At 40.5% G+C, this 17232-nt stretch overlaps 1 protein-coding gene across 1 annotated transcript in view; it reads right to left on the bottom strand.

Annotated features, from left to right (window-relative positions):
- Nucleotides 1-16138, bottom strand: part of si:ch1073-396h14.1 (disintegrin and metalloproteinase domain-containing protein 10) — a 32694-nt gene extending 16556 nt beyond the window's left edge. The window contains exons 1-6 of the mRNA XM_056256595.1: nucleotides 15823-16138; nucleotides 14217-14364; nucleotides 14012-14130; nucleotides 13547-13702; nucleotides 5793-5872; nucleotides 1024-1143 (exon numbers count right to left, since the gene is read on the bottom strand). Coding sequence (XP_056112570.1) covers nucleotides 1024-1143; nucleotides 5793-5872; nucleotides 13547-13702; nucleotides 14012-14130; nucleotides 14217-14364; nucleotides 15823-15895 — 696 coding nt within the window. The 5' untranslated portion in view covers nucleotides 15896-16138. The remainder of the gene's footprint in view (nucleotides 1-1023; nucleotides 1144-5792; nucleotides 5873-13546; nucleotides 13703-14011; nucleotides 14131-14216; nucleotides 14365-15822) is intronic.
- Nucleotides 16139-17232: the final 1094 nt, after the last annotated feature.

Here is a 17232-nt window from a genome sequence, read left to right as displayed (position 1 = left end):
GATATGCCACACCTGTGAGGTGGATGGATTATCTCGGCAAAGGAGAAGTGCTCACTAATACAGATTTAGACAGATTTGTGAACAATATTTGAGAGAAATAGGCCTTTTGTGTACATAGAAAAAGTCTTAGATCTTTGAGTTCAGCTCATGAAAAATGGGGGCAAAAACAAAAGTGTTGCATTTATAATTTTGTTCAGTGTAAATGCAGCCTTGGTGAGCATAAGAAACTTCTTTCAAAAACATTTTTCAAATCTTACCAATCCCAAACTTTTGAACGGTAGTGTACTTTTTTCTCCTAAGTACTAATCATTCTTGCTGGGCACAAACATATGGAGCAAAACCCAAAAGACATGCAACAGTTTTGCCCAGCTCACAAACCAGTTAAATAAATAAAAAAGCTACAAAATAAAAGTTCCAAAGAGGCATTATCATTTAAAGGGTGTTTTTCAGTTATTCTTTTGGCAGAAACATTGCTTTTCAGGAATATTGTACATGCAGTGATTTGGTAAAACAATAAAAATAACCAGCTGCGGACAGTAAAAACAAAAACATTGCGTAACCTTCAAAAATAAAATGCAGACAATGGGAACTACCCCCAAAGTAAAAGCTCAGTGACCTCAGGCATAAAGCGGGCGTCCCAGGCCCCAGAACACAGCAATCTGGAAAACTCGTCAGATAAAAGATAACAAATGGTTACTTTAACTTGTGGAAATCCTGTCTTTTATCTTCAGCATACAAACGTTACATAACATTACGTTCCACCAATGCAGCTTCAAGACCTTTGTTTTTCACAGCAGCCATAGTAAAGAACTTGGCTTTGGTCCATTGGTGACACAACCCCACAATTTCGCAGAAGTCTCCAATGGGATTGAGGAAAGGAACATGCTGTGAATCCCACTTCGGGGAGATTGGGTACCGAAGGGGGGCAAAAACTTTAGAGTCAACAGGAAAAATATTGTGCTTATCACCATGTAGACTTTAAATCAAAGTTAAATGAATCTTTTGAGCACTATGGGAACTCACCTGAGCCACAACAGCTTCAACACTTCCAAAGCGTTTGTAAAAGCGGTAGTCTGCATGGAGGTGCAGAAGACAGCTGGTTTTGGACTGGTCGACCTTCCGCTTTGACCTGGAGACCGGTACCTGTTGTGGGTCACAAGATGGAGAACTTTGAGAAGGCGTGAAGGAACAATGAAGGAAAAGGTTCACATCTGTTTTTTCAATCCTGCCACCGAACAACTGGAAATGATGTGTTGTAGTAAATATGAGCTTAAAATATAACAGAAGCATGTTATCTGATTTAAAAACACGGCAGGTTGTCCTTGCACCCATTTTGGGTAAATGAACACATGGCTTTAACCCAATCAGGACCTTCAAACAATAGATAGATCGGACAGATAGTACTCTTTTCCAAGCAGTAGCTTGGGTCGCCTCTTAAAAACAGGACATGGTGGTAGGGCGAAACAATCATTGAATGACATTACGAACCGTTGATGTAATGTCAGCCGATTTCAGAAAGCTCTGAACATCTGATTTCTGAATTATTTCCAGACTTAGTGGACCTCTTAAAGTCCCTGTAAAGGCAATTGTAAAAAAAAAAATTCTAAACACATTATAAATGTGTCCTTATTTACATTTCGGTGTCCTTATTTACATTTCCGAAAAACGACCATATTAAAGGACAAGTTCGGTATTTTACACTTAAAGCCCTGTTTTAAGATCGTTTCTGATAAAATAGAACGGTTAAGATTAAAATTTGGACACATGCTGCTGTCCCGAGAATATTCGGTTTCTGTGGTTGCACCCCCCCACCTCCACAATGGTTGCATAGGTGCACTGGAACAATCCTTCCTTAAACGCATTTAACTTTGGTTTAAAAAGACGTGAAACTCACCGAGTGGTCAGGGGTGTTCACTGACATGCTCACACAAAAATCGCTGCAAAAGATGCTTTCCAACAGGTTTTATCGTAGTTTTTGTCCAACTCCATTGACTTGACTTGGGACAAACACTACAATAAAACCTGTATTGTAGGGAAACGTGGACGAAATCGGCCGACTACATACGGCGATACAGGGAAATACAGGGAAACGTGGATGAACTCGGCCGACTACATACGGCGAGGCTCGCCTCAAAGAGATGAGAGTAGTGTGCACGTGACAGCTGGGCAGAACATACACATCCTTTAAGACGGACAAAAGTCGCGCCTGCAAGGCGGGAACTTCCAGGTTGTAGAACCTCACGAATGTAGAGGGGGAGCAACGTATACTTTGAGTATACAATAGCTGCAACGTATACTTTGAGCGTGGAAGGGGACCTGCCCTTGTCCAACAGCTTTTGGAGGAAGGAAAGCACCCATGGGACCTCACCAATGCGTGGGACCAGGCCTTTACCAGTGCACCATTCGGAGAACACTGACCATTTAGATGCATAGAGCTGTCTCGTAGAAGGAGCTCTAGACTGCAAGATCGTGTTCATGACCCCTTCTGGCAATGCATCTGGCATCCGTTGATTATCCACGCATGCAGAGAGACCAGCGCTCTGGATGGGGATGCCACACCGATCCACCGGCCTGAGAGAGGAGATCTCTCCTCATCGGGTTTGGCCACGGGACTATGTGCGACAGCCTCACCAGCTCTGGGAACCAGGCCTGGTTTTCCCATCGTGGGGCTACGAGAAGGACTGAGTGGCCCATTTCCCTGATCCTCGTGATTACCTGTGGTAATAGTGAGATCGGGGGAAAAGCATACAGCGGGCAACTGGGCCAGGTTTGGGCCAGCGCGTCCTCGTTCTTTGAAAAGAACCTTGGGCAATGAGCGTTGTCTTTCGACACGAATAGGTCGACCTCCGCTCTGCCGAAAAGGCGCCATAGCGACTGGACCGTTTGGGGATGTAAGGACTATTCCCCCGGGGGAATGTTGTCCCTGGACAGTCTGTCCGGGCCGATTTTCTCGTGGCCCGGCACGTGAGAGGCTCTCAGCGAGCGCAGCGAGCGATGGGCCCACACGAGAAGGCGTTCCGTCAGACTGCAGAGATTTCTGGGTCTGACCGCCCTGGTGATTTATGTAGGACACCACAGACATGTTGTCCGAGCGGTCTAGAACATGGTGGCCCCTCAAGTGCGGGAGGAAGCGCTTCAGCACGTTCTCGACTGCTATCATCTCCAGACAGTTTATATGAAGGCATTTCTCCCAGTCTGACCACAGACCGAAGACTGGTCTGCCATTGAACAGAGCGCCCCAACCTAAGTTGGAGGCGTCCGTCGCGATAACCTGTCGATGTGAGACAGCTCCCATTGTCACTCCCCGCTGGTACCAGTCGGCCGCTAGCCAGGGCTTCAGTCCTGAAACGCAGCCCTGAGTGATCCTGATTTGAATGCAGCCGGCCGCCCAGGCTCGGTGAGGCACTCGAGCGATCAGCCAGCGCTGTAGCGGTCGCATGCGCAGTAGACCCAGCTGGAGTACCGCTGCAGCTGAGGCCATAAAACCCAGCATCCTCTGAAATGTCTTTAGAGATGCGACGCTGTCTTTCTGGAAAGACGCGGCAAGGAGCCGGACACGGCGCGCGCGCTGTGTCGACAGCCGGGCCGTCATTGCCACAGAGTCAAGTTCTATGCCCAGAAAAGAGGCTTACTGGCTGGGCAGTAGCGAGCTCTTGGTCCAGTTGACCGTGAGACCCAGGCTTTCCAGGTGGCTGAGAAGTACCGCTCTGTGAGAAACGAGTTCCTCCTCTAATTGTGCTAGAATCAACCAGTCGTCCAAATAGTTCAAAATTCGCATACCCTGACCCCTCAGGGGAGCGAGAGCCGTATCCATGCACTTCGTGAACGTATGGGGTGCTTAAGACAGGCCGAACGGCAGGACGGTGTACTGATATAACTGTCCGTCGAAGGCGAATCTCAAGAATGGCCTGTGACGGGGTATTATCTTGATCTGAAAGTATGCGCTTTTCAGATCGAGGGAAATGAACCAGTCCCCGGGGCGAATCTCCGCAAGGATCTGTCTGGTCGTGAGCATTTTGAACGGTCTTCTCATAAGAGCTTTGTTCAAATATCTCAGATCTAGAATTGGCCTGAGGGCTCCGTGATTCTTTGGTACGAGAAAATAATGGCTGTAAAAGCCTGACTCGCTCAAAGAAGGGGGTACTGGCTCTATGTAGCCCTTGCACAGAAGTTTCGCTATTTCTGCACGAAGTAGGTGTGCTACTTACCCATTCACTCTCGTCTCGTCCGCGTTCGAAAGCGTGGGGGACGGCGAGCGAACTGCAATGCATAGCCGTTCTTTACTGTGTTCAACACCCATTCTGAGGCGCCCGGGATAGCTTCCCATGCTTTTGCATGTAGAGCAGGGGGGGGCACCAGACTTACATTTGCACGGCGACCGGCGGGGCGCGACTGTGAAACATGGCGGGCAGTGGGTAGGTGTGGGCACGAGGACGTGGACACATGCTCTACATCTAACACCCGAGCGGCTTTCGCCAGCTTTATGAGAGTGGGCTTTGTGATGGACACGAGTGATATAGTGCTTGTGTGTAGGGGTGAGCACTGGGATGTGGGCACATTTTCTACACTTAAAACACATGCGGCGTGAGCCGTATAACCAGACATTATGCTCTCTTTGAGATTTCTCTGCTTGTTGGCTGCGAAATACACATCTGCAGTTGCCGAGGCTTCGGCGACTGACAGAGCGGAGAGTTTTGACGGCGGCCCGGCCGCGGCGGGGCGTAGCCGTCTTTTCCTCCCTGGAGCTGCTAGGAGGACTTCGCGGGCTCGGGCTTTAGCACGATCTTAGCCCGGGGTCCCCGCGGGGGGGGGAGGCGGCCTATGACGGCTGCCTGACCGCGATCTGTCGCGGCGGCGAACACACACAGAGAGAAGGCTTAAAAGAATACTGGCACGGGTCGCTAAAGGTGGCGAAGACGGCCGGCTTCTTACTTCCTGAGCTTGCTGGTCGCTTGATTCGACGGCGGCGGCTTCTCAAGATCCCGCAATGTGGAGAGCTTCGCTGAAGAGATGAAAATCAGAGTTCAGCCTGTTGAGCCCCTCTTTTATATACGTTGGCCACTCCCACTTGGCGGGCTGTAAGGCGTAGAGGGCGCGACGTCACGCTGGGCTCACCGATAGGCTGCTGCATTTTCCGCAGGACAGCCAATGAGCACACTTACTCAGTCTGCTATGGTCTGCTGTCTGCTGCACTGCGTTGACAATAAATACAAAGTTAAGGATAAATATTGGCTTCAGATCTCGAGAAAAGATAACTTTACCCGTAGCGTAAGCAACTTACGCAATACGAGAGAACCTCTCGTAAGAGAACAAAAATTCTCGGGCCAGCAGCATGTGTCCAAATTTTAATCTTAACCGTTCTATTTCATCAGAAGCGATCTTAAAACAGGGCTTTAAGTGTAAAATACCAAACTTGTCCTTTAAGAAGAGGTGGATTAATTTTGTGAAGAATTCAAACTCACCGGCCTTCATCCTCCCGTCCCGAAAACAGTATCACCTAATATCACCGTTGGAAGCTTTCCCGCGAGTGGGCGTGGTTTCAGCGCAGCCAGCAGACACGCCCCCAGCGTTTGAGAGCAGTATTTTTTCAAGATTTTGATAGCTTATTTTATTTACTTGGCGGCTTTTTTATCATTTAAATTTGGCTGGGTGGCTAATAACACATTTTTCTGTGGTGTGACAAACTCAGAACACACTGTACTTAATTTTGACTTTACAGGGACTTAAATTATTTGGGAATGTGAGGACACTTTACGGGGCTGGACTGAAAATGAGGTGAGGTCATGTCTGACCTCTTGGTGGTTTTGGATGAGATGCTGCAGCCGCTCTGCACCACAGAAGCCAACATGATCGCCTCTCAAGGGAGTGCTGTCTGTGAAAAAAAAAACACATTAAAGGGTTACTAAAGGGTTACGATATGGGAGTCGACTACTAAGGGGATGGGGAACAAGGGATAAAAATGCTGTAATTAATTTTTTTTATTACTAAAACTAAAACTATTAAAAATCGTTTTCCTTAATTGAAATAAAGCTAAAATAAGATAAAACATATAGATGAAAAACTTAAACTTAAAAAACCTAAATGAAAATTATAAATGTTTCTTTGGCAGCTAATTGAAATAAGTTGACATACTAACTAAAATTACTAAAAATAAAGCTGAAATAAAATAAATTAAAGCTACATATAAATATATGTTTAAAAAAATGACAAAAGCACATCAAAAATTACTGAAAGTTAAATTAAAGTTAAATAGAAAACTGAAAATATAATAATAAAAGCAGATTCAAGATATTAAGTACTATAATAGTATAGAAATAACACTAAAATAACACTGGTAATGCAGAAAGTTAATTTGATAAGAAAAAGGAAGGCATTCAGATTAGTTTTAGTAAAGTTTTAAGTGACGTTTTAGTAGTTTCTGGCACCATCCTAATTTTCTTTAAATCAGGTTCTTCTCAGATAAAAAACAAAATAAGCTTTTTTTATACAAATATCATACATTTTAAAAATTCATTAATGATGCCCAACATACTTCTTATTGGTGTCCAGCGAAATGCAGGACTAGATGATGTACAGACAATCTGATAAAGATTTCAAAAATCTTGGACCCGCTTGTACAGCCTTGAAATTATGAATGCATTGCAAAACCGAGGTACTTGCTCAAGGAGACTTGAGCGATTGTATCTTTTCTGACCCCTGTCGAAAACTCTTATTGTGACATAATTACTAACTGTACTAAACTTTGGTAAACCTGACACCAACTTACGACTAATGAAGGAAAAAGTTTTAATAAAAAGTCTAACCTTTTATGTTATTTATATGTTTTATCACAGTCTAAATTTAAAAGGAAGAACAAGATTTGTACATTTCCTGGAGAAAACATGAGTGGGGCTGGCTGGACCAAGCAAAAGTGTTATGGGTGGTTGCCAAGGGGTTTTGGTGGTTTAACGCATTGCTGAGGGTGATTTATAGGTTTATTATTGGGCCAACTCAAAATTACTCAGCCCCAAATCTAGCCTACAGTAATTCAATTGTTCAATTCAGCTAAAACATTGACAGCCAATCAGAATCCACTTGCTTTGAGCTCTAGCAGACGACATAACTGCAGCGCATGCTTATAATGAACAGAATTAAAAACATTTCACCTTCAAAGACTCCTACAAAAGCCACAGTGCTCCTAAAGTCTTTCAAAAAAAGAAACACCTTGATAATGCTGTTATATTATTCTTCTTAAAGAATAACTTAAAAACATTCACATGGAAACTTCAATTAACTACAAAGATTAGCAAGGCAATGTTTGGTCTAATGCTGCACTGATTGTTTGTGATAGCAGTGCATCGTGACCCCAACCAGACATAACAATAGTGGTATGACCTTAAAACTCAAGGTAACTGACTTTCAAAAACAAGGTTTTACATTATGAATTCACATTCAGGACATTCCCTAGAACAACACAAATCAGATTAAACATTAAAGTTGAGGGCAAAAAAAAAGCTCATGCAAAGTCAGGTGGTTGACATCCACAACAGCCTGGTTAAGTTTTACCTACATTGTAAAATGACTGGGAGTTTAGCTGGGAGTAAATGTCAGGATGTTCCTTGACTTTAACTATTGAAGCAACATGATTGGATCACACCATCCTGGTGTGCAAGAATCACCCAATAAGAATTCTTCAATGTAAATGAGGTGGACAACGAGGTCCCACCGCTGGTCTCAGATCACGCTTTGGAACATGATCATAGTTTCTATAAACAATAAGGCTAGTAGAGTCGTTCCAGGATCGGTGAGTTTGAGTAGAGAGAAATGGAGCATGTGAGAAGGAAGGGCAAATGTCGGACATTGACCCATTGATGGAATTACTTCCAGACTTTGGCTTCATCCTGCGTGCCTCTCTTTCAAGTTGTGCATGTGGAGATCAGGGCAGAAAGGTTTCAGAAGTTGTTTGAGGAAAAAATGCCTGAATTTAGTGAGAAACAATCCACACCAGAGGGGAGCGGAAATTAAAATGAATGTTTATCCAAGAACACTTGCAGAATCTAATCTGGAGATTCGATTTTTTTCTTCTTCTTTTTACGTCATTTCAATTCATTAGTATGCAAGTTCCCTGGGAATCAAACCCAAGACATTGGTGTTGCTAAAATTACGATTTTAAAGATGTTTTATTTTCCGTAAAGCTGCTATGTGTTTTGTGAAAAGCGCTATACAAACAAGTTTGACTTGACTTAAGATTTGACAATAAATTGATAATGAAATTCAACTGGGAAACCATCCTAATTCTGTGTTTATATCTATGTTTCACATGCACTGCTTCTGATTGGTTGTTTCCTTTATTCAGCCAGCTGCAGTGAAACCTAATCAAAGCTTCTCCTCTTCCTGTTATTTTTAACTTCCAGATGGCAGACAAACCACGCCATTGTCCAAAAATGAGATGAATCGGTATATAAATAACAGATCTGTACAATCAGCTTCAGTCATCAAGTAACTCAAACAGGAAATCCGTCACTTTAAATTACTGCAAATTACAGTGCAAATTAGTACACCGTTTAAAAAAAATGCTGTATAAAAAAAAAGGTCACATTTTTACTTTTTGCAATGGAAAATTGGCATATTTGTAATATAATAAATAATAAACAAAAATAATTGATTTAAAAAATTTCTAGCACATTACTTTTACTGGTATTTTACTGTTAGTTTTGTTTTGTTCGATTTTCACATCAATTATATTTCATCAAAGACATTTACTAGACAGATATTACTATGAATGGGAGAAAGTGGCATAATATGGCTGACTAAGTCCCACTTTCTAAATAAAGGAGCCAATCCTCAATTGGTAAAGTCATTGCGTCACTGCAACTGCCTTTAGAAGCTCTGGTTCATATATTGAAACGTTTTCTGAGACACGCTTATGACTGCACATGCGCATTGGCTGGTCCAGCCTGAAAAATGTGTTGGTTAGTTTTTTGGGTAACACTTTACTTGAAGGGGTGTGCATAAGACTGACATGACACCTTCATAACCATGACATGACACATGTCATGAATATGAAGGAGCTTTTATGCATGTTTATGATAAGTGTCATTAAGTGTCATTCGCTCAATTATGACATTTTTAATGCAAATATGACATTGTTTGAGATGTCTTTGTTATGACAACTTGACATAAACCAAAACATCATATCCTGTCAGTCTCTTTGTCATGACAACTTGACATTAAATTAAGTTGAACTGTCATGTGGTTGGTTTTGACATTGGCTGTCATCAGGCCATTATAACTGTGTCATGAATATTTTTTGTGACCTCAACTACAGTGGTACACATTGAAATTGTCATTAAAAAGTTATAATGGCTTCAATGACAGCCAATGTCAAAAACCAACCACCAGACAGTTTAATGTAATGTTAACCAATAAAGCTAAGTGGTTTCTTAAGTTTGATAATTAATCTGCTATGTCATGTTTATGACAGGTTGTGTTGTCTTAGTAATGTCAAGTTGTCATGACAAAGACACTGACAGGTTATGATGTATTGGTTTATGTCAAGGTGTCATTACCAAGACATCTCAAACAATGTCATATTTGCATTAAAAATGTCATAATTGAGTGAAAGACACTTAATGACAGTTGTCCTAAACATGCATAAAACTTCCTTTATATTCATAACATGTGTCATGTCATGGTTATGAAGGTGTCATGTCAGTCTTATGCACACCCCTTCAAGTAAAGTGTTACCGTTTTTTGTCATGGTTTGAGTATTCAGAAACAAAATTGATGTAATTAATACTATTGCTGTTTTGTAAAACAGTATTTTATAGTAAAAATTATTTATAGAAATCCAAATAAAGTATTTCACCATGGTAAATTACAGTTAATAAACAGCTTTTTTACTGTAGCATCATTTTTTTTTTTTTTATGTTAATATTACAAACATTATTTACTGCAACAGGGATTCATCTTATGCTAATTCTGTTCATATTTCTTACATATTATGACATTCCTGGCATACTATAGTTACATGGTGCACCTTTAAAAACATATCCAAAGCTTTGAATATATGAATAACCTGCCCCTGGACCCATGGGAAACCTTGAAACCTTGTAACCTTGAAACCACATGGGCATGGTGTGACTTCAACCACGACATCACATGACCAACCATATACACAGACTATACCTACACTTGTCTCTCTGCCAATGTTTACCTCCATGCTATACAAAGACAGGAATACATGCCCCACCCCTTTTCTTTCTTTCTTTCTTTCTTTTACCACCCCAGCGAAGGAAGTACACAAACCCAAATGGAAATCCCAGAAATTACATCAAAAACACTCCAAGGTAGAAAAGTCTGGGACCACTAATGAAAATGCACCTATTTTGCTTTCCTGTATAAATTCATACTGAGCATCTTGAGTTTCATCTGAAGCCAGGGACGGACTGGGACTAAAAAACGGCCCTGGACTTTGACTAGGCCCGGCCCAAAGCAATCGGCGCGCGGAAACTCGACAACAACAACAATAACGCCTGCCGCCTGGCATGAGTGACTTTAATTGTGGCTCATAATACTATACCTAGCTAACAGCAAATTATACAATCTATTCCATGCTGTCTTAACATGAATTTATTACTTAATAATCTTAATTAATTTATGCAGTAATTAATCTTAGCTACTGCACAAACAATAATACCACATCTAAATGAAATTACACCATTACAAATGTAACTTCTGTATTCAAAATCTTCAAAGTTTGTAAGCATTAACTGTAACGTTACCAACATTTTTAAAAGTAAAAGCACAACATATTTCTTAATATTAGCTACTGCATGTGGCATTTTACAGCTAAAATGTTGAAGTTTAGCTGTTTTAACTACTGTAATCATTAAAAATGTAGCAAGCTGAATATCACTTCCTAACATCATCCCTAGCAAGTAACTTGCAAAGTAATTTCTGATTAATTCGGTTCGTGAGTAGTAGAGATAAAAGCCCGCCCGCACTTGATTGGTTGGGTCCTTACATGCGCTTCGTGAGGCACACGCGCACACTAGCACACACACGCAAGGTCTCTAGCTCTCTGCCGTGCGCGCACCGCATGTGCGCTCTTATTCGCTCTAGATTCCAAGAGATTTTAACTAATTTGCGGGCATCAGTGAGCCGCTATCAATATGCGGGAGACTCCCGGAACTTCCGGGAGACTTGGGATGTCTGTGACTGCGTGTGTGGCGGGTGGTGGGGTGGTGGGCCGGTGGGCCGGTGGGCTGGCTAGGGTTGCCACCTGTCCCGGTTTTACCGGGATTGTCCTTCTTTTTAATAACCTGTCCCGGGAAATTTACGCACTCTCCCGGGACACTGAATGTCCCGGTTTTCGAAAGGCTACGTGAATATGTATGTTCAAACTGTGTAGCGCGCGCAACGGCAGAGAGCGAGAGACCTTGCGTGTGTGTGCTAGTGTGAGTCGAGTCTGCCTCAAGAAGCGCATAAGAAGCGCATGTAATCTGAGTGTGGAGCGCGCTTGCTGCACGAGGCGCGGGCGCGAGCACTTCCGTTTTTCTATCAACAGTGGAAACAACTTAAAATAGGCCTACTACTCTATCATTTCTGGTCATAGAAAATAAACATCATTCGCAACAATACATCATTCGCAACTACTTTTATTTGTGTAAACTCACAATAACAAGAAAACGTTGTGCTTTTGTAAAATAAAATAAAACAATCAGTCGCGCTCTTTTATGGTCTCCGTGAACTGGATCGCGTCTCAAAATAAACAAGCCCATAGGCTAAAGCTTGAAATGTCCACTTTTAAACGAACAAATTCGAATCAAAAGAAAATACAGTCTGATTATGTAATCCATATGAATTTCTTCTCTAAAGGCGCATCTGCTTTACAGCGGAGATGGAGATATGTTGCAGCCGATTTAGAAAATACTAGTTTATTAATAAACAATTAAAATGCCTCGTTACTTTTTCAGAAACATTTATAATAGCCTATAAATCATCTATAGCCTTAGAAATATAGTGTTTGGCCTTAGAAAACCATTTTATCCATATAATTTGTGAATATTTTAAATGCTTATTAAAGGGGCAAAAAAAAAATCATGAACAAAAATCTGAAAATACGCGAATATAGGATATATTTTTGCGCAGCATTTGGTGTATAGGCGGGCCTACAGTTAAAATTTAAATTTTGGTGTTCAACCGTTCATTTTTGGTCTTCAAACACCCCTCTCTCCCACCCCCCCCCACCCCTCCCCCCCCCCCCCCCCCCCCCCCCCCCCCCCCCCCAGTTGGGCGGGTAATATGTCCCGGTTTTTTATCAGACATAGGTGGCAACCCTAGGGCTGGCCCGCCGGCCGTCCTGGAGTACCGGCCGTTCTGTGATTCTCCAGATCACACAGATGGCCAGTCCGCCCCTGTCTGAAGCAAACCTGAACTTTTGTACAAATGTTTCCTAAAAAAAAAAAAAGTTGAATGTGGTCTCAGACTGACACATTGAGTAAATGTAAGTCTATTACTTACAGTAAATGACAGATATCTTTAATCCTTGTAAACTGGTTCTGCTCTTGCTACTTAAAACAATAATTTCCGTGTCAGTTGGCAGAGAAAGAAGACTACTAGGATTTAAAAATGACTTGGCTAAACAATAAAGCAAATGCACCTAAACCAAATGCATTAAGGTTATTATCAACCTTCTCTGTTACATTTATCATGGTAGCTTCAGGTATAAGCATACTCACTTGTGAGATTTATATTTATAATTTTTGAACAATCATTAAAATGTGCAACACGTCCAGCTCCTCTGCCTGCAAAACTTAGCATATTATCAGGGCATTGAACTGCAGTAAAACACCCCACGCAGTTCATTGAATTCATGTTTGGACAAAGAGAAAGCACAAGTCTCACTTTTAAAACTAACTTTATAGATGAATATGATAGTTTATCTCCAAAAGTAGCTATGTTTTTACCACCAAATATTTTTAATTACTATCATTAAAAAGTAAAATAGCATTGAATTAAGCTCAATAGTATATATATATATATATATATATATATATAGCATAATAACCAAACTGTAGTGAGGTTTATCATTAAAATAAAAAAGAAAATATAAATTCTCCAAAAGGGTTAAAAAACAAACTTAAATCAAGATGCAATAAATTGTAACTATTTTAAGTTTTGACTTAATTGACTTAAGTTTTGAATTGGTGGCTAATTCATACGAATTCATATAAATCTGTTTATGCCCCATTGATGATTAGGTTTAGGGGTGGACCTTCATGCTTCCCTTTTCCCCTAAAAACTGCAGGTTTCCACACAAATCGCATCATATAAATTCATACGAAATCGCCACCTCATGAGATCGAGTTGGAAAAGTTTTATTATATCAACCAGCTCTAACTTAACCAGTACATTAATCTTGTTTTATGGCTTGTTAGTCTATCGGAAAAAGACGAAAAATAATGATCAATACAACGGTGAACACACAAGAAAGGACATGAGAAAGTTTTGTTGGGACTAAATCACAGCTAAAACGTAAGAAATACGTTTTATAATCACTTACCCACATCATCCTCATGATAAATAATGGAATGGTGGTCAGAGTCGGAGGTGCCGTATCTGTCAGTGGGCTCCACGTAGAACGTCCCATTGGCTGTTGTGATAGAGCCTTCAAACTGACCCTCAACAACAGAACCTTGACATGAGGATCCACTGTCATCTATGAGAGAGAAAACATTTGTATCTTACACTGTAAAAAGTGATCAGTTGACTTTTAAGTGAGGAAACCCGTTACTTTAAAATTATGAATAAACTTCATGCGTAATTGAAATATGTATGTTAAGTTATGTGGATTGTCAAGTTAACACAACTTATTTTTTTCAATTACGCATTAAGTTTATTACTTAATCAGTTTCAGGCAATGGGTTTCCGCACTTTTTTTAAGTTAAGTCAACTGATCACTTTTTACAGTGTATTAACATTAATTATAGATAACAAACTGTGTGGCTGCCAAAACAAGACGTCCTACCTTCTAGTACTCCTGAATATATGTGAGAGAGATCCACCATCTGAGTTTCATCTTCTGACTGGACCTTAAAATCTTCTGTGAAGCCATTTACATCTGGCTTGAGACGCAGGTGGAATGCCCTTCAAGAAATCAGTGCTTTATAAAAGTTTGTAAGTGGATAATAAAGTATGGTGGGATAATGAAGATGTGTGGACATTGTAGCTACCTTTGAAAGGCGTTGAAGTCTAGATGAAGCTCCTGATTGTTCAAATGTGTCTCGCGTCTGATGCGCTGGTGTTGCTGTTTTAAGAGCTCTCGGTCATAAGACAGGCCTTCATAGTGTTTTATGTACTTGCTAATGTCTTGTAAAGCTTCTGAAATATTTGGAACAAAATAGTGATAAATTCGAGTCCAATTTATTTATCACCACAAATCCACAGACAACTAAACCCCAACGTAGCTGTTTTATATTGAGTCAATTACAAAATATTAGAGTTGTTGCGTTCCAGCCGCGGTATTTTCTCAATTGTTTTTCAATGTAAATAAGATGACACGGCGTCATCTTATTTACACGTGACACGGCGTCTCTCGCTGCTTTTTCACCGTCTCCCGCATTTTCTTGCGCACTAGAGACGCCATTGCAAAAATTCAACGTTTTTTTAATTGAACATTTTCCATTTACAAACTCAAGAAACAACAACTTAATAAAAACAACAACAAAACAAAAACATAAATATACATAAATGCACATAATTCTATATTTAGTCATACTGTATTCACATAGCCATTACAAATAAGTAACTAGACTCATAAGTAGCTAAAAATGAATAGGCTTATAAAAGAAACAATTAAAAAAATCCTGAAATAATACTACACAAGCTCTTCTCCAGTTGCCTCATGGGACAGTAAAGTGTCCATCGCACACTTCAGAATCTCGCTGTAGAAAGTACCGGGTAGGTCATCAGGGTACTTTTTGCCTACTCTTTTAAGAGGACTGCGAATTCTGACATAATTATTTTTTCATATAGGCCTACTTTTATTCGCTATACTATATACAAGGGAAGTATGCAATTTCAGATGCAGCCCTAGCCTAAAGTGGATTTCCTGGTCTGTTGACTGGTTTTGGAAACTTTTCAGCTGGTCAAGTTGGGAGACCATGCTCGCCCCCAGCTAAACACCTGGAGCAGCCTGGGAATCCAGCAAAACAGCTTTCAAGCATGTTTTTTTTTTTTTTTTTTTTTTGCAACTGTCAGTTGTCCGCCATTTCTGCTATTTATAAAAAAAATTCTGAGCACATTACATAAAATGCATTAGATACCCTTGTTCTGTGGTGCACTTTTGTCACATTTAAACGCAGGAACGCATTCTGTTTGAACAGCTAATGCTCACCTAATGCTACAGTGTTTTGAGTGGCTCAAGTTAAAATAACCTACCTGTCTTGATAATAATCTTTGGACACAAATCTTTTATTTTGACCATTTTATCGTCTATCATATGAAAATCGTTTTTCTTAAAAAAAAAAAAAAAAAGTAATGGCATACCTCACCACCACAAGCCGTAGCACAAACGGTGCAGGTCAAGTTACTTGCCAAAGTGTAAGACTTTGGGGTTTGTCCAAATAACTAACCCCAAGTATGAACAACAATGGTGTAACATACCTTAACAAGAGCTCTAACTATGACTAAAAGTGTTCTTATATCCGAATCTTATTTTGATGCAGGCAAGTTGAGGCAAACTACAATGAAAGAGGCCAAAAAAAGACAAATGTCCTTATATTGACCTCAGATAAGCCCACCACCTGCAGCAAGACAAAGCATAGAGAGATCTCTTACCTGTAAAATGTCCTCTAGATAAAATATAAATCAGCAGATAAATCTTGAAAGCACTCAAAAGTTTGGCCACCATGTCTTCTTAGCTGCACTAGGTGCTTGAAACCTACTCCGAGAGGAATGTTTCTGGCTACACATGCCTGAACTACACTAACTAGGCATATACAGACTTGTTGATCTGTTTTGAAGGAGGACCACAAAATTAAATTCAGTTTCTAAAGTAGAACAGGAATTTTAAATGAGGTTTGCTTAGGGAAACAATGACATGTTGGGTCCCCCACATCCATGTTCTTCCAAGGCTTTAAAAAGGATTTTTCTTTTTCTTTTGGGAAACTTCCAGAAATCTCATAGTATAGTTGACAGTGGGGGAGAACATAAATTCTCATGGGTGTGTGGTACAGTAATTGAAATTCCAGCTCTGCTCAGGTTTTGTTCCAAATGGCTTGGTCCATGTCAACATTGCAGAAGAGAACATGTGCCAGTTCAAACAGCAAAACATCGCTCAGACCTGAAGCAATGAATGGACTATATCATTAGGAATGAGGACAACCAGCAGTTCTAGGATATTGGTCTTGTAGACAACATACATTTATCAAGAATTTCTTGGCACATTTCAGCAGTATGATATTTAATGAGAGTTTTATGACCTCCAGGCATTTCTAGGAATGAAAATCTGTCTGACTCCACCTACAAAACCTTCAGCCTGGATGTGATTGGCCACCAATGCACGACCTGATCTAAGTTAGTGACATCATTCAAGATGCCTCCCCAGAAGGCATCACTTTAGGCATAGGTTACTTTAGGACATTGTGGAACTGATACACCAACTTCACCACCCAGGATGTCGTCTGTTACCAAAGGTTCTCCTGAGTTCCTTTGAACTGTGTCATTTATCTTTATTGACAGCTAATTACTCTACTACAAGAGTTAATCATATGTAATGACAATTACAATTATGAATTCACACCGCCAACCAAAAGTTGCACTGCAGTGGTTTGTTTCAAAGTATTAAACAACATCCCACATTACCATGGCTAATTTCAAGCTAGCAAAGCAGAATATCCCCTGTGGAGTCAGTTTGTTGTCATAATGATTTAACTGAAAACAGATTCAGGAGTGAATTCAGAGTCTCAAATTTGGGACAACGTCACCCCCTAACTTATAAATAAAAATCTGAGAACAACTATAAGGAACTTCAACATGGGTTCAGAAAATACACCAAAATAAAATATTAAGGAACTGGTTTTCCCTTGGCCATAAGGTTAAGTGAGACATTGGAAATTGAGGGTTATTATTAGATATATAAGTGATCTAATACTCCAGTGAATAGACTTGCACAATGTGACTGTTTGATCTTCTGACATTTAAAAGCATGTAACAAGTGCATTTATTTTTGATGGTTTATTAGATTAA

The sequence above is a fragment of the Rhinichthys klamathensis genome, unplaced genomic scaffold (genome assembly GCF_029890125.1).
Source record: "Rhinichthys klamathensis goyatoka isolate OS25496 unplaced genomic scaffold, OSU_Roscu_1.1 h1tg000127l_1, whole genome shotgun sequence".
In the NCBI taxonomy this organism is placed as follows: domain Eukaryota; kingdom Metazoa; phylum Chordata; class Actinopteri; order Cypriniformes; family Leuciscidae; genus Rhinichthys; species Rhinichthys klamathensis.
The sequence above is the reverse complement of the archived record's forward strand: the minus strand, read 5'-3'. Positions and strand labels throughout refer to the sequence as shown.